Genomic DNA, 24887 nt, shown 5'->3' with positions numbered 1-24887 from the left:
TTAAATCTCTCACTGCTGCAGTCGGAGGTTCCCACTTGCTTCAAAAAGGCATCGATCATCCGGTGCACAAGAAGGGCAGAGTGAGCTACCTCAATGGCTATCACCCAGGAACATTCACATCTACTGTGATGAACCGCTATGAGAGACTGATCACGGCCAGAATTAACATGTCCCTAAGCAAAGATTTAGACCCACTGCAATTCGCCTACCATCACAATCGCTCCATAGCAGCTGCTCTTCCCTCGGCTTTGGATCACCTAGACAGCAGCAACACTAAAATCCAACTATTCTTTATTGACTACAGCTTAGCCTTCAAGACCAGAATTCCCTCTGTGCTGCTCAACAAGGTCCAAACCCTGGGTCTCTGCTTCTCTCTCTGCAACTGGATCCTTGACTTCCTCATCAGACGACCACAGTCTGTACGAACTGGAAATGTCGTCTCCTCACTGATGATCAACGCAGGAACTACCTCAAAGATGTGTACTTGGCCCACTGCTCTACTGTCTACACCCATGACTGTGTGGCCAGGCACAATTTAAATGCCATCTACAAATTTGCCGATGACACCACGGTTGTCAGCAGAATCACAGACGGTAATGAGGAAGCGGACAGGAGGGAGATAGATCAGCTCATTGAGTGGTGTTGCCACATCAACCTTGCCCTCCACATTAGCAAAACCAAGGAGCTGATTGTGGACTTCAGGAGGAATTCAGGAGAACACGAACCAGTCCTCATTGATGGATCAAAGGAGCAGTGGAGATTGTCAAGAACTTCAAATTACTGGGAGTAAACATCTCTGTGGATCTGCCTCCATGTCGATGCAATCATCAAGAAACCTGACAGCGGCTATATTTTGTGAGGAGTTTGAGGAGAAATTTTCTACAGTTGGACCTTGGAGAGCATTCTAACTAGTCACAACACTGTCTGGTATGGAGGTGCCAATGTACAGAATAGGAAAAATCTCCAGAGAGTCGTTAATTCAACCAGGGACATCACGGGCACCAGACCTCACTCCATTGAGGACATCTGCATGAGGAGGTATCTTAAAAAAGCAGCCTCTATCCTCAAGGACCCCCACCATCCAGCCCATGCCCTCTTCACTCTGCTATCATCGGGACAAAGATGAGCCCTCAGCAGCACAAGGACAGCTTCTTCCCCGCTGCCATCAGATTCCTGAATGAACAATGAACCACAGACATGACCTCAGTTTATCCTATTTTCTTGCACAACTTATTTACTTTTGAAATGTAATATTTGCACTGAAAGTGTTGTCTTGCACTGAAAAACAGTGAACTTTGCAACATGTTCATGACAAAAAAATTTTGATTCTGAACTCATACAGTCGCAGTACAAACTCCCTACAGAGCCAGATTTGAACCCCGGTCGCCGGTGCTGTAATGATGTTGCGCTAACTGCTATGACTTGGTGCTAGTTCCCTGGTATATTTTACATGTGAGAGCACTGACAGAGATCCCTGCAACTGTACACTCAGAACTTCTGCATGTTGTTTTTCTGTTTTGATAGACTGGCACCTCATGATCTTTGGGTATGTTGGGGATTGCTCTGCGCTTCCAATACCTGCTATGAATGGGGTCCAATAAGGGCACTCCTCACCCAACACAACTCATCTTATTCTTCCCTCAACCACCTGAATTTTTCCTTGAGCTTCCCTTTTCCATTTTCTCATCGTACCCCCTTCCTCCTTTTCTTTATCTCCATGGCAACTGACTCACTTCCCAGCAGGCAGCATGTAAATGCTATGACAGCTGTCATCTGTGAATACAGAATTCTGTTGCGAAACTCAATCTCCAGGCTACAATCTTTGCAACTCTCACATTTTAGGGCATCTCGCAAACATGTAATTTTTTTTCCCAAGGTAATAACTCATAGTTTTCAGCTTATTTTACATGGTTCAATGAAGAAATTTGGAAGGTTCCTGGAAACAGCACCTGCCATAACTAAGATGAGAAGGTGCCAGCCTAGTGAAACTGCTGTGCAGGATTGCTTGTGTGCTAAACTACAAAAGCAGCTTGAAATAAACAAATCGAAGCAATCTCACAAGCAAATAAGGCTGATGGTGCAATCCTTCCACATCTACTAATGAATGGTGATGGACAGTTAAACAGATAATGGGAGAAGTAGGCGGCAGGATGGGCCATATGCCTAATTCTAAAAGGCTGAAGTGTCTGCAGCTATGCTCAGCAGAGGTGCTAAATGAATGGCTTGTTGCAGCTTCCTACCAAGACCCCCCTCAAAAGCCAGTCACCAGCCAATTCGATTTACTCCACATAATATCCTGACAATTCTCCAGCTGCAGTAACGAGATTTATCTACCAAGCAATGTGCATTCATTAGCTGGATTGGTTTTATCCGATTATTTGTAGACAGGACGCAGTGTCATCACAACCAAGGGCAAAATATGGACCAAGGAATGGAATTCCAGAGGTGAGGTGAAAATGAGTTCCCTTGATATCAAGGTAATGTTTGATTAATTGTGACTTGGTAAAACTGAAGTCAATAGGCATCAATGGGAAAGCATTCCAATGGCTGGTGTCCTAACTCACTCAATAGGTGTGGTCATCAGAGGTCAATAATCTCAGCTCCAGGACATTGCTGCAGGAGTTCTTTGGTGTGATGTCTCGGCCCAACTATCTTCATCTACTTCATCAAGTCAGAAGTGGGGATGTTCCTCAATGACTGTTCCACACAGGATTACCAAGCAGTCCGCTCCTGCATGCAGCAAGACCTAAATAACATTCAGTCATGGAACAAGTAGCAAGTAACATTTGCGCAACAAAAGAGTAGACAATGGCCATCTTCAACAAGAGTCGAAACAAAACATTTCAGCTGACCTTCTGTAGTATGATTGTCACTGAGTCCCCCCATCAACAGTATGGTGAAGAACTCCCAATGACCAGAAACTGAACTGGAATAGCCATACAAATACCATTGCTACAAATCCCCCAACCCCCGGCACAATAAGGCCATCCCAGTGTGCTCAAGTTTCAAATCAGGAGCTTGATGGATCACTTTCTGCTTTTCTGGATCAGTAATGTGCTAACACCTCTCAAGAAACTTGAAACCACGCAGGCCTCTGCATCATCAGTGCAATGTCTACCAGGCACAAAATACGTTGTAGTTACTCAGGCTACTGAGACATCTTCCAAAGCTGAAATCATTACCAAGTTAAAGAATTTCATGTATGTTGCATTCTAAATATAATACTACGTGTTAATAACGGAGCCTTTACCTTTACTACCACAAAGGACAGAGGAAGCAGGTGTACTTGAACTCCACCGGCTGTGTAAATCTTCCACTGCTTCTTCATCACCAGATCTAAATCCTAGGATTCTCTATGTAAACCCCACACTGAAGTTCTTCTGGCCTACTGCCTTGTCAGTGGCATTAAGAGACGGGGAATAAATGCCAGCCTTACCAACAATTTCCAGATCCCATAAAATAAATGATCTAGAGAGCAAACTTGAGTGTGTGAAGTGAAACATGGAAGTCTGCCGACGCTTGTAGAAATGCTGGAGGAACTCAGCAGGTCTTGCAGAGTCCATAGGAGGTAAAGATCTATTAGCTACGTTTTGGGCCTTCTTCAGGTATGAGTGGAAAAAATAACACCTCATCTTCCGACTGGGCACCCTCCAACCAGATGGCATTAACATTCTTTATGTTCCGTTAGAAACACCCCCCCTCCCCCTCCCCCCCCCCCCATCTTCTTCCCCTCGTCTCCTTTCCTCTAGCTCTATCAATTTCTCTCTCTTCCCTTTTCCCTCTGTTTCCTTTCATGGAGCCAAAATGAATTCTCACTGTTCCTCTTATCCTATCCAATGAACTCTGGACTCCTCCCCTGCCCATTCTTCCCCCCTTTCTCTCCCCAGCCTTCAGACACCTGTCTTGCTTTGTTCACACCTTGACGAAGGGCTCAGGTCCAAAACACTGGTAATATATCTTAACGTCCTATGGAAACTGCGAGACCAGCTGAATTTTCCCAGCATTTCCGTGTTTTGAGTGTGGGAAGTGCTTGTTTGCAGAATAAAAGATCAGAACAAATATTAATCTTTTCCATCATTGTAAATAAGAGGCCTGTTTAAAGTACTGAAATATTTTCAATACAATAATCTTATTTTCCCAAGCTACATAATCAGAACAGGTGATTTAAAAACCCTGAATTTTTGTTATCTTCTTCTACAGTAGCTGCAGGCAAATCCTGGATTCCTTCTTTTATCCCTTGGGGCTTTCTTATTCTTTCTTTGGTTCATTTGCCTTTTAATCTGATTACATCGGTGAAAGATTAACACTTTCAATAATGGGATGAGAAATTGTTGAAAAGAAGCCCACTTTCCTGAACTGAAGTGGATGGCTTGGTGTGGTTATTAAAATGCATGTGTAAATGAAGACGACTGCACAGGCAATGCATTCATGACAATGTAATGAATTCCTTTCACCATTTCAGGGCTGGTTGTCATTCCCAGTTTTTTGGGGGGGAAAAAAACCTCATAACACAACAATATAATCCTCAGGAATGTTTAGCAACTATTACATCACCATGAAATGAACCATTGTGTGAAAAATTAATACTTTCTCTTTCAATATTTTTATTAGTTTTCAATAGTGAAGAAAATTAAGATTTGAACAACCTTTTTCTTTCTTTGCAGACTCCTTCGTGGCACTGAATGGTAAGCCCTTCCAATTCTCATGCTTCATCGATTATTGGTGTGAACATTTAGTTAATAATACATCTTTCCCAATTCCTAACTACATTTTATAATTGATACTCACACTCAAAATATTATATTATGGTTATACTGCATTCCTTTTCCTTCATTTGAAGCAGTTTGTTTTCTTTTCCATCATTATTTTTCTTAGACTTTTCAACCACTCCACAAGATCATGAACTGTCTCGTGATACAATACATGGTCAGTGTTTCTTTCTTAACCCAGTTTTATTGATTTTCCTATGCATTTATCTTAACTATAAATCAATACTCCTACTAATGTAGATTATTTAGCTATTCTTTCTTTGGTTCACTTGCCTTTTAATGTTCAACATTCTAATTAGTTTTCTGTAGATACTAAGCATTGGAACAAGACCAGAGGTTTTACTGATTAGAGCAACAGTAATGCCTAACCCCTGTGGCTATCCATGACTAATAATCAAGATAATGTGTCTGTGTGTGTCAATGTGTCTGTGTGTGTGTGTGTGTGTATGCACAGTGTGTGTTGGTGTGTATATATACACTGAGTGTGTCTGTGTAATTATGTGTGTATGCATATATATAAGAGAGAGAGATGTGTGTATACATTTATATATATATCTATATATATAGATATATATATTTATCTATGTGTATTTGTATTTATGTATAGACTTGCTATTTACATTATATTCCATGCTGTATAATGTTGGACCTTTCCTTTTACTCTATTCACGAATAATGGAAAGCATTTAAGACAAGCTGTGGTTTCCTCAAGGCATAATCCTACCATAAATTCTGGCAAAGGTCTTACCTATTAATTGTCCAAGAAATTAGCAGATGATAAAGAACGAATTATGTTTTTCCATGCACTGGAGGTGGAGAAGTATTATGGGATCAAGCTTCATTACCCCTCCATTGTCATCATTTTCATCCTTGTAGTCAGCTGCTGGAACATTGATTCCTCTATTAATCCAGCTCAGGTTCCCATTCTTCATGTATTAGTCTGGGCAGAAAGCAGACCATTCATTCATCCAATATTGTCCCACCTACTGCCCACAGAAGATTGCTGTTCAGGAGTCCTGCCGTCTTTTCATTTATCTTCTGCATCCCCAACCAAGAACGAAAAGGTAAATTGTTGAACCCCAACTAAAATACATCACCTCATCACTGGTTTAAATGAAGTACCTGTAAAAACATAGGAAGCAGAAGTGTGGCTGGGTCGTCTGCCTGCTCATGTGCTCTCTGCCATCCAGCAAAATCATGGCTGATCTTTTTTCTTACCACCACTTGCCCATTATCCCTTGATTCTTCTAATTCTCAAAAAAAATCTGATATTCAGATACAATGCATCTTCCCATGAAGCATGCCCTACAAATGAACCATTCCAATCCTATCTTGAAGATTTTCAGTCATAGAGTCACTGAATCATAAGGTTGTACAGCACATAAATGCCACATCGTGCCAACCTTTTTGACCACCTACACTAATCATTTTTTCTATCCTTGTATGCCTTCCCATTTAAGAACCTGTCAAAATGTCTTTTAACTTGATTAATTGTATCTGTCTCCACCAGCTGTGGGAGTGAGTTCCAGATATCAACAGTTCTCTAATGTTTCCTTTTGGATCCCCTTAGAAGTCCTTCCTCTCACTTTAAACTACCATAAGAGGACAAGTTGTGATGTTATCCCTCAGGTAACTCCTTGGCCTCCTTCACTCCAGGGAAAGCAAGCCCCTATCCAGTCTCTCCCCATTACTCAGGTCCTCTATTTTATAAAAAAAAATTTAGACATACAGCACCAGTAACAGGCCATTTTGGCCCATGAGTCTGTGCCTCCCAATTTACACCCAATTAACCTACATCACTGGCATGTTTTGAATGGCGGGAGGCAACCAGAGCCCCCAGAGGAAACCCAAGCAGACACAGGGAGAACGTATAAACTACTTACAGACAGCGCAGGATTTGAAACCTGATCCTAATTAGGTAAAGGCGTTGTGCTAACCGCTATCCAGGCAGTATCTTGGTGATTTTCATCTGCCCCAGAGCAATCATTTCTTTCCTGTAGTACAGCAACCGGAACTACACACAATTCCCCTAGTGCAGTCTAAATGGTGCTCAGTAAAGTGACAACATAACAATATAAAATATATCGTATGCCCTGACCCATGAAGACAAGTCTGCCACATAGCTTCTTGATGACCCTATGCACCAGTGATGTCACTTTCAGAGAATTATGGATTTGAATCCCAAGTTTCCTCTGTTAATCAACATTTCTCAACATCCAGCTATTTTTATGCCAAACTCCCAAATTTTTCTAAACATTTTGTGTATGTAAATGCAAATCAGCACATTGCATTATTTAACTCTCCATTTTGTTAACATCTTAAACTTTTTAAACTAATTTGTTTGGAACTGGGTGAGAGTACGAGGATGGTGAGAAGTCAGCTATATACAATTTCGCATGGCAACCATTCTGGAAAGGGAAAGTATCCAGTAACACTATTAAAAGGCAGCTTAACTGTAATAGTTCCCAAGGCCTAAAGTAATTGTGGCCATTAATGCAAGTTTAAATATCCTATTGCAATATTTCTTTAATTATCATATATTTTTACTGGAATATAATGCATGTCCCCAAGGTTATGTTTTTTTTCGGGATTATGGGGATAAGTTGCTCACCCCCCCTTCATGCCTTTCCCTTCTAATGTAACCAGCCCCTCTGATTGAGCTGTTAAGCAATACTTACTTGGTTGTGGTGAGAAACGAAATGCTCCTGTCAGCACTATCTTTCAGTATAAGGCACCAAATAAATCTGCGAATTGTTTATGATGACTAAAGGGCAATTCTGTGGCAAAATCATAGTTAACAATCCCAAAAGGTACTGCCTGTGTCTCAAAGCAAGGAGTCTTATCGCTGCCACGGTCATTCAAGACTTCTGTCACACAAGTACAGAGTGCTGCAGGCTGGCTTGATTTGTCACTGTTGCTACATTTTGTTTTCATTGCAGATTTATTGTGAAGAAGGAAAATTACATTAGTTAATTTAATGTAAAACAAGAAAAAAAAACCTGACTTATGCTAGTACAGATGTTTCTTTTTTCCCCTGACTTAACAAGAAGTTCAAACTCTGAGTAAAACAAAATGACCTTGACTGTGTTTTACAATGATGACAGGCCACATCAGTTCTGCATTTTCTGCTACCACCCCTCCTACAGCAATTAAGGAGGGTTATGATGCCCAGGGGCGGATGCTGGATCAGAAGAATGTTATTGCGTCCTCAGAAATCCTTGACCCATACGTGGCTAACCCTCCACACATTCACCATGATACCAACGGTAAGGCCTCGCAAGCACTCCTTTCCTGTGGTGGGGATAAATGATAGGATTGCTGCTTCCAGCTGGAAAAAAATCAATTAGAATCTAACAATTAAAAAATATATTGGATTTAATTTGGTTCTTGGTGTCACTCTCAACGATTGATATCTAAGCAACTTAAGCATAAGGAAAGGTCTCATCCATAACTGATCTGGACCCTTACTCGATGTCAGACTCACCACTCTTATGGCTGACACTTATTTACACTGTGAAGACCATTCATTCCAGAGGTAGCAGAGATGGCAATAAATGTTGACCTTCACAGCAGGGCCCACAACTCACGAATGAATTAAAAGATTTAACAATAACGTTTTAAAAAGGATATTTCATCTACTCCTTTCCCTATTCCCTCAAAAGTATCCAATTTTAAAGCTGAAATTCTGTGACTTGTTTCTAGGCTGTTAGACATGCACCAAAAAAATTGACATCCACTTTTAATTTCCGATTCTGCTTTGCACTCCACTCTTCCCAAGGGTGATGAGCCTGGAAAGTAGGAAATAGGAAAGCTAATATTGTATGTTGGTCTGCAGCCCCTCAAAGTAGGAGAAACATGGATGAATATACTAAAGTGCTGGAGAAACTAGCAGGTTGCACAGTGACCATAGGAGGCAAAGATATATAACCTGAGGCCTTCATCAAGGTACAACATAGAATTACAGAAAGAATAACTATGGTCCTTTGATTCTTTGCCAGCTCTGAGCAACTTTTTTAAAATTAGACATAGCAGATAACTGGCCATTTCGGCCCACGAGTCCATGCCGTCCAATTAACACACCCCAAGTACGTTTCAGATAGTTGAAGGAAACTGGAACCCCCGGGGGAAACCCATGCGGACACGGGGAAAAGGTACAAACTCCTGGGATTTGAACCCTGGTCCTGATCACTGGCGCTGTAAAGGCATGGCGCTACACCAACCATACTGCCCAATTCCACAAATCCCTACATTTTAAAAAAATCATGTGCCTATCCAATTATTTTTTGATAGCACTGTTTAACGCTGTTAAAATCACCTCTGCAGGTAGCAAGTTCCGCCTCAAAATTACTCTAAATAAAAAATATTAGTCCTTTATTCCCATTTTCAGATAAATTTGCATCTGTATTCTTCATATTTTCCCCCTCCCCACTCTGCCCCCAGTTCTTGTTAACTGGAGCAATACCTCTGGTCCTTCTATCTAAACAGTTATAAACTGTGTCATTTAGTTTAACCCTATAGCTGAAATCTCTCAGACTTGAAACTATGCTAGTAAATCGACAATGTGCCCGCACTGAGATCTTCCTTCATAAAGTGAGATAATAACATGAAGAAAAGTAGAACACCTTCATAAACCCTTATTTTTAAAAAGCTCAAGTTATTTACCACATTACTTTTCAATGGACACTGAGATATATTGAAGCTAATAATCTCGCAGTAGTGAGTCTGTGGTTTCATTAGAATATTTAAATTGAGCTTAAAATTAATGGTAATAAAAGTAAATTAAGACAACACCACAATTAAGTGAAAAATGTCCTTCAGGTTAATTCCCAAACCTGAGCTGTAGATTTACAAGAAAAAAGCACAATGTTGCAGAAACCTGCTGAGTTTCTCCAGCATTGTGTTTTTACTTCAATCACAGCATCTACAGTTTTTGGTGTTTTACTATAGATTTACAAACGAACTTCTCTGTAGGTATTAATTCAAGGCAACTATATATCACTTGTGAATCTGTATAATATCAAAGGAAATCTTATGAGCTATAAAGGTGGTTAAATTGCTATAAATATGGCTGGATGGTTCGACCAGCATCTGCCTGCCTGAATGAGTTGCTGTGGAGACTGGCTAAAAAAAAGTGAATTCTGATGGACAGAAAGAAACATGAGCACAAATGGAAGTGGGTATTAATTGAGAGAAGGAGAACACATTCTGCCTACCTAATTGGAAGCTTCAGGCTTGATTCTTGGCCTGTACTGTACCTGAACTCACATGAAAGAAAATTTGGAGCGCCATCACTCGGGATCTCTTTGGCTGGGTTGCAGAGAGATTAAAATCCTGTCCTTTTTGTTGTCATATTTATCCCCATGCACCAGAAGAGAGCAATGAGTTCTGCTCTGCTTCTGAGATTCACTCTGCTTCAGTCAATTTCTGAACAGACTGCAAAGCACTACGACTACTACGAATTGTGTTCAGTGTGGTTCACTTGTCGGGTTCGACAGAATAGAGTCGATCATAGTAAGGGGACATTGAGGGCGGTGTTTAGGGAAAAAAAGGAAAAAAAAGATTTTTTTTTTAAATCACTTAATTGGACATAAAACCAAATTTGACCCACAGGCACATTTTAGTCATCTTTTCTTAATCTAAATGCAATACACAAATGTGCTAGAGGAACTCAGCAGGTCACAAAGGATTAAATATAAAACATGAAAATCTGTAGGAACCGTGGTTCAAGTAAAAGTTCAATGCTGGAGAAACTCAGCAGGTCCTTTATGTAGCAAAGGTAAAAATACATAACTGGCGTTTCGGGCTTGAGCCTTTCATCAAGGTATGTAAAAATATCTGCAGGCATCCGAATAAAAGAGGGGGGCGGCGCGAGGTGTGGACACAAAGGCTGAAGGTAATAGGAGGAGAAAGGAGGGAGCGGACAGCAACGATCAAGGAGAGGCGGGATGGCTGGGTTCCACCGATCCTGTGCCTCATGGCTTTCTGGATGCGTCTCACATGGGGTCCTTGTCAAATGCCTCACTAAAATCCATGTAGACCACATCTACTGCCCTACCCTCATCAATTTCTTTTGTTACCTCAAGAGACTCGATTAGACTCATAAGTCATGACCTTCCCTTCACAAAGCCATGCTCAGAAATCCTATCCTTAACAATCCTCTCCATTAGTTGACATTTGCCATTCTCCAATCCTCCGGCACCTCCCCTGCTGCCCTACATGTGTGTGTGCAAGCTGCTCTAACACTTCCTCCCAAACCACCTCTAAAGTCTCTGTCACACCCCCACCTTCATTCTCATCATCCTTCTGTTCTTCACATACGCATAGAGCGCTTTGGGGTTCTCCCTAATTACAGGCCAAGGCCTTCTTATGCCCCCTTCGAGCTCTCCTAAGTCTTCTTTCCTGGTGACCATATACTTCTCATGAGCCTTTCCTGTTTCCTGCTTCCTTTATCTAATGTATGCTTCCTTCTTCCTCTTGACTAGTTTCCTGAACTGTTTTGTCAACCACAATTCCCTTTTCCTACCATTTTCCCTGTCCCATGAGACAAACCTATCTCGAACCCTGCACATGTGGTCCCTAAACTTTCTCCACATTACCTCTGTGCTTTCATCTTTAAACATCTGTTTCCAACTTACGTCACTCATTCCTGGCTTATTCCTGCTAACCTTCTCTATTTTCCCCCTTCCCTTCCCTGTTTCAGCTCTCTTTCCCCCTCAATTTGCCAAGCCATCCCGCCTCCCCTTGCTTGCTGCTGTCCACTCCCTCCCTTCTCCACCTATCACCTCCTGCCTTTGTGACCTCACCTCCCCCTCCCACTGCTGACATTTTCCAGACCTCGATGAAGGCCTTGAACCCGAAACATCGCTTATGTATCTTTACCTTTGCTGGATAAAGGACACTGTTTGACTTGCTGAGCTTCTCCAGCATTTTGTATTTTTAATTTTGGGTCACGCAGGATTCTTAGGAAGGAAAGGGTAACCAATGTTTCAGGCTACCCTTTGCTTCCTAAGGATTCTTGGTGACTTGCTGAGTTTCTCCAGCACGTTTGTGTACTGGACTCCACCCCGAGCATCTGCAGACTTTCTTGTTTAACTGGGCTTGGCTTCTGTTCTAAACATTAGAGCTCATTGTTTGTAGTTCTCTTTTTGCTCATTTTTGATTATAATGAAAAATGGCAGTGACCCAAGTGCCTTGTTAACACCAAACAAGGTCATTTTAATATTTGATGCTCTGTGGGACATCATGATAACAAGTAGTGACAGAGCTGGAAGCAGTATACCTCCTTGAGAAGAACAATGGTAGCAGAGATGATTGCATGGGTCTAAAATTCTGGTGTGTGGGTGTGCTTTTAATACACTAAATTACCTATAAAGCTTGGTGTCAATTGCATTTGATGATTTTATTGAAAAATGGATTGTTTTTTTTGTTTTATTTCTATTATTCACATGGTATGATATTTCTGTTGGCATCTGAAAATTATGTTCTGTTCATTTTGCACAATTCCGCATGGAGTTTGGTCTGACAATTTTATATTTCCTCATTTACTGATTTGCTACCCCTCACTCCCTTTGAGAAAATGCACGTGCAATGAAAACATATTCTGCTTCAATGTCTGCACTGCTACTTACTTTTGCAAAACCGTGCTCCTTTTAACCAATTTCTTTCTGCATTGCACACTTGCTCCTTGGAGATGTTGCACACACATGACCAGTCCCTGTTGAGTTGTGCTTTTTCCAAAGAAAATACTCTCCTTGTTATGGAATAACCTGACAGGCCAGTTACTGGGGATGAGGCCTTGCCATATGTGTGCAGCAACTTCTGCTGTTAAATACTCTGAAATGTTTCAAGAAGCCAGAATTTGCTTCAGTGCAGTCACATTGGCTGATTTTTTTTTCTTTCTCTACAAATTATTTTCATGAAAATCTTTCAGAGTATGCTTCTTTCTGTTGCCTTTATGTGTGATTAATTAATGATATGTTTCGCATCATCAAAAAATGAATTGGCCCAGCAATCTAACCTTCCCTTCTGCTGCCATTGTAATGAAGACCACCCTCCCACTGAACATTTCATCCCCTTGTATGAAATGTTGCAAGGCCTTACTGTACGTTGTCTGATTCATTACTAACAACAGAAATTGAAAGAGAAACAGTCAATGGAACATCAAACCACTTCCCATTTTTCCTTTCCGCAGGATTTGACCTTTCTTCCCATCTTGTGATTTATGTCTGCATGTCCCTGTAACCCTTTGTAGTACTTTTTTTTAATATAGCTCTCTTAATTGCCTAAGTCAAGGATAGCCCAACTCTTCTGTTCATTCTTATCACAGTTGCCAGATGTCTGGAGTCTCTGCTGTCTCTGCCGGGTTGATAAAAATATGAAAGCTCATACTGGCAATGGCTGAGGATTGCTAGTTTTACAAGATAAACTCGAGAGAATTTCTTTCACACTTGCAATTTTTATCTGTGTGTCCTTCAGAATCATGAAGTATTGGATACATATGTTTCCAGATAAAGTTCCCAACTGGAAAGTATCACAGCATTTTCAGCCTGGATTTTGTTTATTTGTGACTGCTTTGCTCAGCCATCTGTACTTTACTGTTTAAGCATAGAGGAGAAAATGTGCTAACATTTCTTGCATGATCGGGAAATAGGTATAGAGGAGGAGCTGAGTCCAGGCAAAGATGAAGTTGTTTGGGGCCGTGTATGGATTGCATTCCTCCCTTTAGCGACAGGACATAGACTATGTCTTTTTGCAGGGCACTGCTAAAATGTGTTTGTCCTTTAGCAAAAACATTCAGCAGCTTGTAAATTAACAGGTCTTGTTAGTCAACTTGGAATGATATCCCCGCTTTTTAAAAGTTATGTTCTGGTCACTGGATTTCTATACTGTTAAGACACATGCTCAACTTTACACACAATTTAAGATGACAAATATTAATCACAGCTGTAATCTTCCATTAATCTGGAGCCATAGAACGCTACAGTGTAGAAAAGAGGCCATTCAGCCCCTCTCGTCTGTGCCGACCATCATCTCGCTAGTCCCACTGACCTGCTCCCATTCCATAACCCTCCAGGCCTCTCCCATCCATTACTATATTATATTTTTGGTTATTTATTATGATTATTATAGGTTGTCATCTGGACATTACTCCATGACTCGATGTGTTTATGATCTGTGATCCATATGCGAATTCAGAGAACACTATAGGAAAGCTTATCAGCTTTGTGAAAGGTGAAGTTATTGAAAACTATGTGAGTCGTCACTGAGCCGATATTAATTGTGCAGTATAACTGGAGATGTCCCAACTTCCTGCCTCCTATATACCTTTCCTGATTAATGGACAAATGGCTTTGCTCACTGACACAATGGAGCAGTGTCAAATATCTTCAGGTCTCTCATCCTCCCACAATTTGCTGACTTGTCAAATGGAGACTTAATCAGTCTACAAAGCATTAATTAACTATTTGCGCTGTTGGCATGCGCAAATGAAAAATATTTGAGGACAGATTGAATATAGTTGAGTCCATGATTCTTTGGGTGAGAAGATTTAGGGTTACAGTTAGCCACGCTCAATATTCCTGGGTGGTGTCGACTCTCTCGTTGGAGGGTTCTGGATTTTGGTGGCCAGACTGAAACAGTCAAAGAAATACTTTTGAAGTGTAATCGGTGTTGGGATATGCAAAACTAGACACTAGATTTGCATGCAGCAAGCTTCCAACAACAGTAAGGTGGAAATTACTCCCCTCTTCACTGAAATAGGCCAAGGCTCTAATGTGAATCGGGCCTCAGTTTAATAACTCATCCAAATGCAGCACCAACCAGCACAGCCGTCCTTCAGTATTCCCTGGAGTGTCAGCCTAGATTTTCTTTTTGTACGCATGAAGCTTTAATCCATTAGGTTCCGAGTCAGTTGCTACCGCTGAGCCATGAGTGAAACTGATGTCCATTCCCCCTATACTTCCAAGACCACACGGCAATAGGCTCCTGGGAAACAATCCTCTTGCAAGTCATATACAGTACTCGCTCATGATTGTAGGGCATCAGTGAAAAATTGGTAATTACGGAGGACAAGCTAGCACTACATTTACTCCGGGAGTGTTAATGGGGGCTGGTACAATAGGGAAATTCAAAAGATTCCAACAGAGGCACGTGGATGTAAGAAAAATAGACAGCTATGCATGTGAGGTAGGGAAAAATTAGACTGTTGTGGCGTCGGTTTCCGCAGATCAGCACAATATTGTGGGACCAGGGCCTTATCATGTACTGTAATGCCAAATTAATTATTCTGAACTTCCAAAGTCTTTACACGAACATCAGGTCACATAATGGCTGCTACTGAACCAGGCAATTCCCCTGCTACTTAGTCCCATCCAGAACTATCTGATAGTTAAATAAGCATTAGAGCTAAAATTCCCATAGTCTCAATTTGTAAACTACATTTAAGACACACAATTTATTTTTTTGCATGCCAAAGGCATGATGTAAACATTGATGAGTTCTATCTCCCCTCCTCTTCCAAGACCTCTCTGAACCATCTGTATAGGTGGGAAATGGCTTTCCTTTAGCTTCTTTCCCGAGATGTATGAAATTGCACAATGGGAGTGCAGTGCACGGATTACTCCTCCTTCTCATCCTTCCCCCAATCCTTGGGGAAGCACCAGCCTGCAATTAATGTATTACCACAATTGCCATAATCATTGATCAAAGACTAAGTTGCTAAGGCAAGAAGTCACTCAGATGGACTAAACAAGAAGTCCCCAAGTTCAGCCTCATCTTCTGGTAAGCACAAATGACCGTAATTAAACAGAGGAGCCCATTTTTACCCCAGAAATACCAGAGGCAATGCATAATTTTTAAAAGTGGAATATTTGATATGTAAGTTAAAAGTGTACTACAACATGAACCATTAAAAGGATTATTCTTAATGAACTAAAAACTTCTGGTTATTTTTAGTTGAGCTAATAGGGGGAGGTCATCTGACTATTTTCATTACTAAGTTAAAAAAAAATTAAAATGAAATTAAAACAATCATAAAAGAGTTCTTGCAATTTATGCACTAATTCATGTTACTCAGCAGTGCATAAACATTCCAGGCATGTTGAAGGGAGATAAGAACCTCCACATGAATATACTTAAAGATTCTGATTTGCTGGCTTTTAAATGGGTTTATACACAAGTAATTCCATTTTATATGCATTAGTATTCAATTTGATGAAACTTTTGTTTCCAAAATTTGGTTTTCCTGAAATTCTTCAAGGTATACATTTTTCCACAGTCTCATCATGCTGTTGTCTTACATTTATGCCCTCCATCCAGTATCAATGTTCTAAATTTCTTATGACTGGTTTACTCAGTAGCAAGTTAGTGGCCTGAATTAAAATCTATACTGCAGAAAGTGTGTTGCAGTTCACATAAAAGTATTTGACTGGATAAATGGCACAAATGGCCTGACTAAGAATCAGTGCATAATACGAACAGTATTTTCCTCTAAAATAAACTTGACAACATTTTAAATTGACGTTTCAGCCACTGACTGCAGTGGAAGCCATTTTTTATGTTTAGCAGTAGAGGCAGGAATTGGCTGATAGACTACTGGTTATTTGGTGCTGCTAAATTATTCTGATGCCCATGAACATAATTTATTTTGTGGAGTTTGAATGTTGAGAGGCTGAGTGGTATATGTGGACATTGCTGACTTAAGGACTAATTTCAGTGCTTATATCACATAGTTCTTGTCCTTCCAGCCCGTCATTGTCTATCATATAAACTTGTGAAAGGTTTTCCTATGAAATCATCTGTCAATCTTATAAACTGTTGAATATAGGCTAATGCTACCCAATCTCTTTTTAGAGCACATTTCATTATAGTAATCAATCTAATTAATCTACATTGTATCATCTCAAAGGCAAGTACAAAGACTTGAATGGAAATTTTAGCTCTGGCCTTCCCAACTAAGTGATGCTGGAAAAGTACATAAGAACTGAAAATGCTAGTAATACTCAGCAAGTCAAGCCATATATCTGTGGCCAGAGTTAATGTTATGGATTTACCAGAGCCCTGTCCAAAAACTGCAGCCAAATTTTCCTGCTCTTTTCCTCCTACTCTTTGCAATAAGGGCCATTGTACTCTCAAGTCCCACATCAGATGCATGGAGGATCCGTTCACAAAACACCAGACTTTGTGTACTCCAGTGGGATTCTTCATTTTCAATTACGTTTCAGTTCTTATTGAAATTGAATTTCATTATGCAATGTCTTCTAATATTTTAACAATGGAGAATAGGGAGGGTCACAATTTATTGAAATGACATTATTTGAGCACCACACATGGACTTTCTGACTTTTGTGCGCTGCATGGTTAGTGCAGTGGTTGGCACCGTGCTATTACAGGGCCAGCGACCTGGGTTTGAATCCAGCGCTGTCTGTAAAGTGTTTGTACATCCTCCCCATGACTTGCATGGGCTCTTCCGGTTGTTCCGGGGTTTTTTTATCTCCCATCCTCTGAAACATACGAGGTTGGCAGATTTATTGGGTGGAATTGGGCAGGATCTGTGTTGTTCCATTAAAATGTAAGAAAACAAGATTTCATCATTCCATACAGTGCACCATTCACACATTTCTTAACGTTTAAACCAAGCTATTCTTCCTACTAAAGTGAATAGCCTTCCAAATTCATTCTCCCTTTCTTGTCTGTTTCTTGGTGACTCACTTAACCTGGGATGAGGCAGAAACAGGATCAGAGCATACAAGTACATTAGAAAAGCCAGCTCCATGCTTGTATGAAATTGAAATATTAATAATAACAACAAAAAAAACAACAGGTCATTATTAAAGACATCTTTACATTCACATACAAGGTAAGCCATGCTAAATTATTCTTCCACAAAATACAAGCACTTTTCCTCAGTTCAGTAGGGACCCACATACTGTACCTCTCACATGGACATCATCTGCAAGAAGGTAGTATGCAAGCACAGGAAGTTCCCAGATGCTTTTTCTTTTTATTTCAGGGAGTTGGTGAACCTGTGAGGGAAAACCTGCCCCAGTTACATTCGACTTTGATGAAATCGTATCTGAAGCAATGAGTACAGTTTGGTTCTTAATTCAGGAATGATATACTGATATACTGGCCAGTAGATGCAGGAAATGTTTACTGAGCAAATCCTGGAGGGTTAAGGTTTGAAAAAGATTATAATGTTATTTGGAATTTTAAAAACGGAGAGGAGACTCAATTAAATGTGAGGAAACTTGACAGGGCAATTGCTCAGAGGTTGATTTTTTAATTAGAATCAAGAACCATGGAAGAATCAGGATGATGGGCTTGGAGATTCAGGACTTGGGCTTGGGAAATATTCATCACTCAATCTCAGATGTGTGGAAGTTCAGTCATTAAATGTATTCAAGATTAAAGTTGATTGATTTGTTATCCAGGGAATCAAAGTATATGGGGATCAGATTTGAAAAAGGAGTCGAGGAAGAACATTGCTGTCAGCATCGGTCAGAACTGATTTTACTGTTTGAGGGGGGAAAATCCCTATTGGTGTATTCCTATACTTAGCTCATTACAGATTACAGTGGGACCATGAGCTGAGTTTTTCAGATCTGCAGGATGGCACCAAATTTGACCGTGGCTTGTCTTTCACTCATTAAACCAACAGAAAATTGGCTACTATGGCTGCCTATTTTAATCATTTAATATTCTCCTTGCACTTTATTGCATAAAAAGGTTTCCGAGATTCTAAAAGCTTTTTGTTGCCAGTCAGGTTTTTGATTTTAATGGTAATTATCATTTCACCCTTCGTGATTACCTTGTGGGGTGGAGACAAATTGTTGTTTTTAGAGTTGACAAAATCATATGCATATTAAAATTAACATGGCCTTTGTGTTAATCAGAGAATAGGAATGCTTTTACTGTAAACTAAATTCTGCTTACTATCTGATGTTTCAGGAGTAATCCGCGAAAGTTACCTCAAAGGTCATGACCAGCTTGTTCCAGTTACCCTATTGGCTATTGCAGTTATTCTCGCCTTTGTCATGGGTGCAATTTTCTCAGGAATAATTGTTTACTGCATATGCGATCACCGACGCAAAGACATCGACGTGGGCCAAAGGAAAGAGAAAGATTTGCCTCGATCTCGCAGGGGTTCCATGGCCAGTGTCACAAAACTTGGAGCCCTGTTTGATGCTCAGACGAAGGAACCAAAGCCCGAAGCTCTATTGACACCCTTGATGCATAATGGTAAGATTGTAACACCAAATGGCACAACGAAGATCCTGATAAAGGCTGACCAGCACCATTTGGATCTGACAGCTCTTCCCACTCCAGAGTCAACACCAACCTTGCAGCAGAAGCGAAAGCTGAGCCGTGGCAGTAGCCAATGGGAAAGGAACCAGAATCTAATCAATGCCTGCACGAAAGATCTTGGCTCCATGGGGTCACCAGTGATCCCCATGGATCTTCCTCTCCATGCCTCCCCCAACCATATTCCAAGTGTTGTGGTTCTCTCAACCACTCAGCAGAGTTTTCAGCATGACTACGGAGATCAGGGGCACCGATCAGAAATCACCATTGAAGATCAGAATGCCACCCTGGAATACAGAAGTATCAAAAGTCCCTGCCACGGATTAGTTGCAAACCTTGACCACGTGCCACCTAAGGTTCCTCAGAGAGAAGCCTCGCTTGGATCCGTTAATTCTGGACTGACTCAGAATGCTCTGAGCAAGCGACTGGATGTTCCTTCCCCTTCATATGCAATCGAATACAAGAGAAACTATCCCAGCAACTCGTTGCAAAGAAATCCTCAATCATCTGCTTACAAGCGAAACTACAATACTAACTCTTCCAATTCCTCCCACCTTTCCAGAAACCAGAGTTTTAACAGAGGAGAGAACCCTCCTCCTGCACCACAGAGAGTAGACTCCATGCTAGTGAATGCAGGGCAATCTCAGACACAGGCTGTAACCGTATCGAGAAGATCCAGCATCACTGCACCAGACAACTCTCTGGCGAGACTGGGGCTCAAACGCACATCCTCTTTAAAACCAGATGTTCCACCAAAACCAACATTTGTACCCCTTACAGCTTCCATCAAACCAAATGACACATGTACATAATCACTGTGGGAATTTCAGGATGATGTGGGCCCAGCTTCCTGAGTCAGTGCTTTGCAACTGCAACACTAGTTTTGTGCTTTCCTTTTTTTTACAAAAAAAAGAGCTGTTGTTCAGCTGAGGAGATTTATCCCTTCTCCCTGGGAAAAGTGGAATATTTTCTTACAATTAATATAGCTCCTGAATTCAGCGTTTGAAAGGTGGGGTTAGCAGCTGTTGAACTTCCATTTGAGGAGATTAATGATTGATGCACACAAACCGAACAATGGGACGAGGAGCCCAAAGCACAAAACTGTGGCAAACGTGTAAGGTCTCCCTGACTCTGCAGCAATTGCCTTGCAGGGAGATGAGTTTTGAAAACAAAGCACTGAAGACATTGATTCAGACGTAACAATAGCTGAAGTTTATTGTTTGCAGATTAGTCTCTGATACTGTGAAATGCCTTTCAGTGTTACATTCGCTTGGCTGCAGCAGATACCTGCCATTTTGGCAAGGCTTTGGCCTACATCTCTGCTAGTGTCCTTGTAATAATTAATGTGACTATTAATACTAATAGCTCCTGGTATTTATTATTTAAGTGCTATTTCAAATATGACTGACTCCTTCCAATGAATTTATCAATATCTCTAAAAAAAATCAGAAAGTCTAAAATGTAATGTTTGTAATTATTTAAGTCAAGTCAATTAACTGGAGATATTCAATGCTTTTTTTTAAAAAGGGTAACTGTCCACTAACAATATGGAGGTGGCATTCTGAGTGTGGTGTTTCTAATCAGCTGCTGGTAAGGTTATCAAAGTGCTTCTGGATGGGAGAGGAAGAGAAAAGAGGCTATTTATTTTATTGTGACAAGTTCATTTCATGGTGAGCTGGGAGGAGGGGGTGGGGTGCATCAATTAAAATGTCCAGGTCTGTTGCCCCGAGAACTCAAACAGGAAGGGGGAAGAAACACTCATGCCACGCACACAGGTGGAGGTGCCATGTATTATTCAGATGATGTGCAAGGATTTAATGGTCCTGTTGATTTTGCACGTGGCGCAACAAAGAGTAACAATGGATGAGGCCCTGCTGAAGGGGAAGCTGTTTCAGTCCATAAATCATACTTCTATTATGCTGGTTCCAACTAGGAATATATCTATGTGGTAAAGCTCTTTTCTCATGTGTAAATTTGTGCCTTACAACATCAATTATGTACAGTCCTAGCTCTAATCTGCAAATAACTCCCTACTTAAAATAAATTCTATTTCCTCTAAATTTCCTCTGCCTATATAGAATAATTTCTCCCTTATGAAATATTCAACCTCTGATGACTTGAGTCCCAGAGTAATCTGGACACTATGACATTTGATTCATCGTCCCACAGTGCCAATCTTCCCCCTCCCCCCACATGCAGAAAATGTATCCCTCATCCACATTTCCCCGGGTGTGTTCCCTTTCATCTTTATGTCATGGTCCCACTGGCTAATTCAGAAAGACGGGCGTGCTTTAATAATGTCTTTACTTGTGACAGGTGGGTAATCACTATAAATGTGATCAATTATCTAATTGGTTAGTGCCTCAGTTGAAGGCCCCACAAAACCTACATTGTAAATGTTAGTGAATTGGCAAGGCAGGCTGGTTCCTGCTGTGGTAACACTGCTTTAATAAGTGTAGCCAGAAGGACAGTGAAAAGCTTTTGGTGCAAGTGTTTCTAATTACTGCTTTTCTTTGACATTTTTTTCAGTTTATCAATTGAGTGTTCTTACCTGTTTAATAATTGTCAACATGTTGTAGAAATAAGGCTTTTATCAAATGAGCTGAATGATTTTTTTTTAATGATTACTTTTTGTACTTATTGCTTTTGCAAATTTCTTCTTTTGGACACCTACTTGCGAGTTGATTAGTGTTTAGAATGGTAGTTGGATAATTCCAGAAGGAACTAGACCAAAGTGTGTAACAAGGTTGCAACACATTCAACCCCTGGGTCCTCTCTTTGCAGCATTTCACTAGCATTGATGCATTCCTTCAAGACAACAGTTTTTTTTAAGAAAAAATGTGAACTTGTATGTTTCAAGCAAATTATGTTTGCTGTTTTTTATACCTTCTTTACGTTCATGCTGTGATTGTTCAGAAGTTAACTCAGAGGACAATTTGCAATACATCCTTAAAATTTTAACGAGAAATTCACCACAATACATTTTATGCAAAAAGAATCCTGATGAGTTGATATGGAGAGACCAATATTGTACTCCTGACAATTGACTTTGTCCAAAACCTAATGCCCTGGAACAAAGGGATAGTGTTGTGCTGTCTTTTCTTTCCTGGCAGTGTCCTTGTTGCTCCCTCTTTGGCCCTAAGTGTGCCTTCGAAAGCTCACTCTTGATATAAGCTCTTAAATACAAGAGCTGGATGTGTAAACTGTAAAATAGTGTGATGTTGGCACAATCTCTTTCCCACAGCTCCATATCCCTAACATCCGATTCACGACTCAAATGTATGTTGTAAAGAAAAACGTTCATTATTACATAATGTAATAAAACAGACTGCTCTGCTGTTCTTTTATCAGTTTGTGTGTCATGATTCTTCCATAGCCCTGAAGACGACTTAACTAGATTAGCATCTGATTGATTTCTTCGCTTGGAATGCACTTAATTTGTTACAACACATCTGTATCCTATTGACATTGATTTACTGTGTTGCGTGATGGAACAATAACTCATTTCCCTTCAACACTGAGTACCCTGGTCTGGAAGCTGAGTCAAATCTTTTAACAGAGAACGTGAATATCCTTTAAACACTTCATAAAATTACAATGCTACTCTATTTTTCCAGATCTCACAACTATTTCTTTACCTTGGTGAGCTTTAAACACAATGAGCGATTTATTCGATTTCCATATTGTGGATTTGCGCAAGCCATTTGAATAATCCCATAAGCTTGAGCTGGAATCAAACATAACAGTGGTTATTCAGTGTAATGCTGGGGCATTTGACAAGTAGTGGGGGAGGGGTGCCATACCAATTCTGTGGTTTTTTTTGGGAGATGATAACAAGGAAAGAATGGGTTGTTATGTAGCCCAGCAATGGGGATATGTGCAGTTGTGTGGAGAAGATAAAGGGGAGGAGGTGCAGGGAGGGCACTTAAGCAGAACCATTGTAGCTAGAACCATAGAGCGCTCCAGCACAGAAAAGAGGCCATTTGGCCCTTCTAGTCTGTGCCAACCACCATTCCACTGGTCCCATAACCCTCCAGACCTCTCCCATCCATGAATCTATTGTTACAAGCCCAGAGGACCCCAAAACCTAGCAACAATAGAAATTCACCAAGACAAATGGTTACTTAAACAAAAGTTGCTTTTAATTATCTTTAAACATGAAAACAGAATCACACTCTAACTTATTACTATTAACTTAAACTAACTTAGCCCCCTTCTAATTATAAGTGCACGTGTATGTAATGTGTGTGTAAGTTCAGAAAAGTTCTTTGGTTCACAGTCCAATCTCACTTCTCACTCCTCCAGGTTCCACGGGTATCAGGTAATTCTTATACTGTGCACGGAATTTAACATTTATGAATTTCAGCAGGTTTTGGTGCTTGAAAAGTACGTTACCGCTCAGGAAGGTTCTTGAGGGTTTTCAGAGGGATTTTTTGCTCATTGGACACCCACAACTGATTCCTTCTGATCAGCCACTTCAGTGTCTTGCCAAAGAATCTTACCACATCAGGATTTTCCAGATGATAATTTCTTTCTTTCAGGTCATCACAGAGTTCCTTTTTGTTTCCCTTATTCCAAGTGAAACATTAGGCAGCCAGTTCTCTCCTTTTGCATAAACCTCAAGGGCTTTGACCAGGCTGAACTAAGAACTCACAAACTGTCATCAAAATGGGTTTTTTCCACAAGCTTGCCAGCTTGTCCTGTTCCAGTCCCAGCTGCTGCTGAACTGTGGAACTGAATTCTCTCTCTCTCTCTCATTCAAGAGAAAACAACATGACCCTCATGGAACAACAAACTGCATTCAGACAGATTGCAGCACCGGCCCCAATCTCCGAGTCGGTTCATCTGTTGCTTTCCAAAACAATAATCCATTACTCCACAGCATGTCCAATTAACACCTACTTGTGAAGTCTCTAAAGGCATTCTTAAAAGTTTTTGCAAAGGCACTTGGAACCTGGATTGTCTGGCTTGAGCAGAGCTCTGGCATTTTAAACGAGGTCTGTTTTGTGAACTGTTTGTGACCTACACTAAACCCCCCCCCACAATTTATCTCCTTTAAAATATATCTATATAAAATATTACATAATCTGTCACTATCCAATCTATAAAACACATGATCAAGCCTACATTCACTAAATCAGATGGCAGCTCATTCCACACTCCCACCACTCTGAGTGAAGAACTTCCCCCTAAAACTTTCCCCTTTCAGCTTAAAACTGACCTCTCGTATTTAACTCCCCCCAATCTAAGTGGAAAAAGCCTATTCTTGTCTATACCCCTCATAATCTTGTAAACCTCTATCGTTCTCTTCTCATTCTTTGCTCCTAGGAATAAAGTCCTAACCAGTTTAATCTTCCCCTGTAACTCAACTCCTAAAGACCCGGCAACATCCTAGTAAATCTCTGCAAACTTTAAAACTTCCTGTAGTTAGGTGACCAGAACTTCACACTTCTCTTGGAAGGACCACTTTGGGCCCCGAGTGGTAGTGAGTATGAAGTTGATGAACTTGGATCAGAGTGGGATCATTTCCAGACAAACTCCAGCAAGGCTAAGTGGGGTACATTAAGTGAACTAACTAAATGGACTGGGTGCTCCTAGAACTCAATGCAACAAGCATTGTGGAAAGGCCATTGAGGAAAGTCAGACCAAGCACCATTACCCTCGTCTGAATCAAAGCGCAGCAAATATTACCAGTTACCTCTCTACCGCCAAAGCTACTTTTACATTCTGAAGCAAGTAGTTCCTCCTTCATGTTCTCAAAGTGTTGCAAAGACCAGTCAATTTAACATGAATTGGCAAAAATTAACCTGCAAGCTT

At 40.6% G+C, this 24887-nt stretch overlaps 1 protein-coding gene across 3 annotated transcripts in view; it reads left to right on the top strand.

Moving 5' to 3' along the window:
* The window catches only part of sema6a (sema domain, transmembrane domain (TM), and cytoplasmic domain, (semaphorin) 6A), a 129898-nt gene extending 107478 nt beyond the window's left edge, over positions 1-22420 (top strand). The window contains exons 17-20 of one of the 3 annotated variants that reach the window (XM_069889874.1): positions 4665-4685; positions 4876-4926; positions 7916-8035; positions 18717-22420. In XM_069889874.1, coding sequence (XP_069745975.1) covers positions 4665-4685; positions 4876-4926; positions 7916-8035; positions 18717-19882 — 1358 coding nt within the window. In that variant the 3' untranslated portion in view covers positions 19883-22420. Of the gene's footprint in view, positions 1-4664; positions 4686-4875; positions 4927-7873; positions 8036-18716 lie in introns of all 3 variants that reach the window. The other 2 variants (XM_069889866.1, XM_069889885.1) reach the window with 2 other exon arrangements.
* The last annotated feature ends 2467 nt before the right edge of the window (positions 22421-24887 follow it).

Source organism: Narcine bancroftii, chromosome 1, assembly GCF_036971445.1.
Source record: "Narcine bancroftii isolate sNarBan1 chromosome 1, sNarBan1.hap1, whole genome shotgun sequence".
NCBI lineage: Eukaryota > Metazoa > Chordata > Chondrichthyes > Torpediniformes > Narcinidae > Narcine > Narcine bancroftii.
Note: the sequence above shows the minus strand (reverse complement) of the source record. Positions and strands in the feature narration are given on the sequence as shown.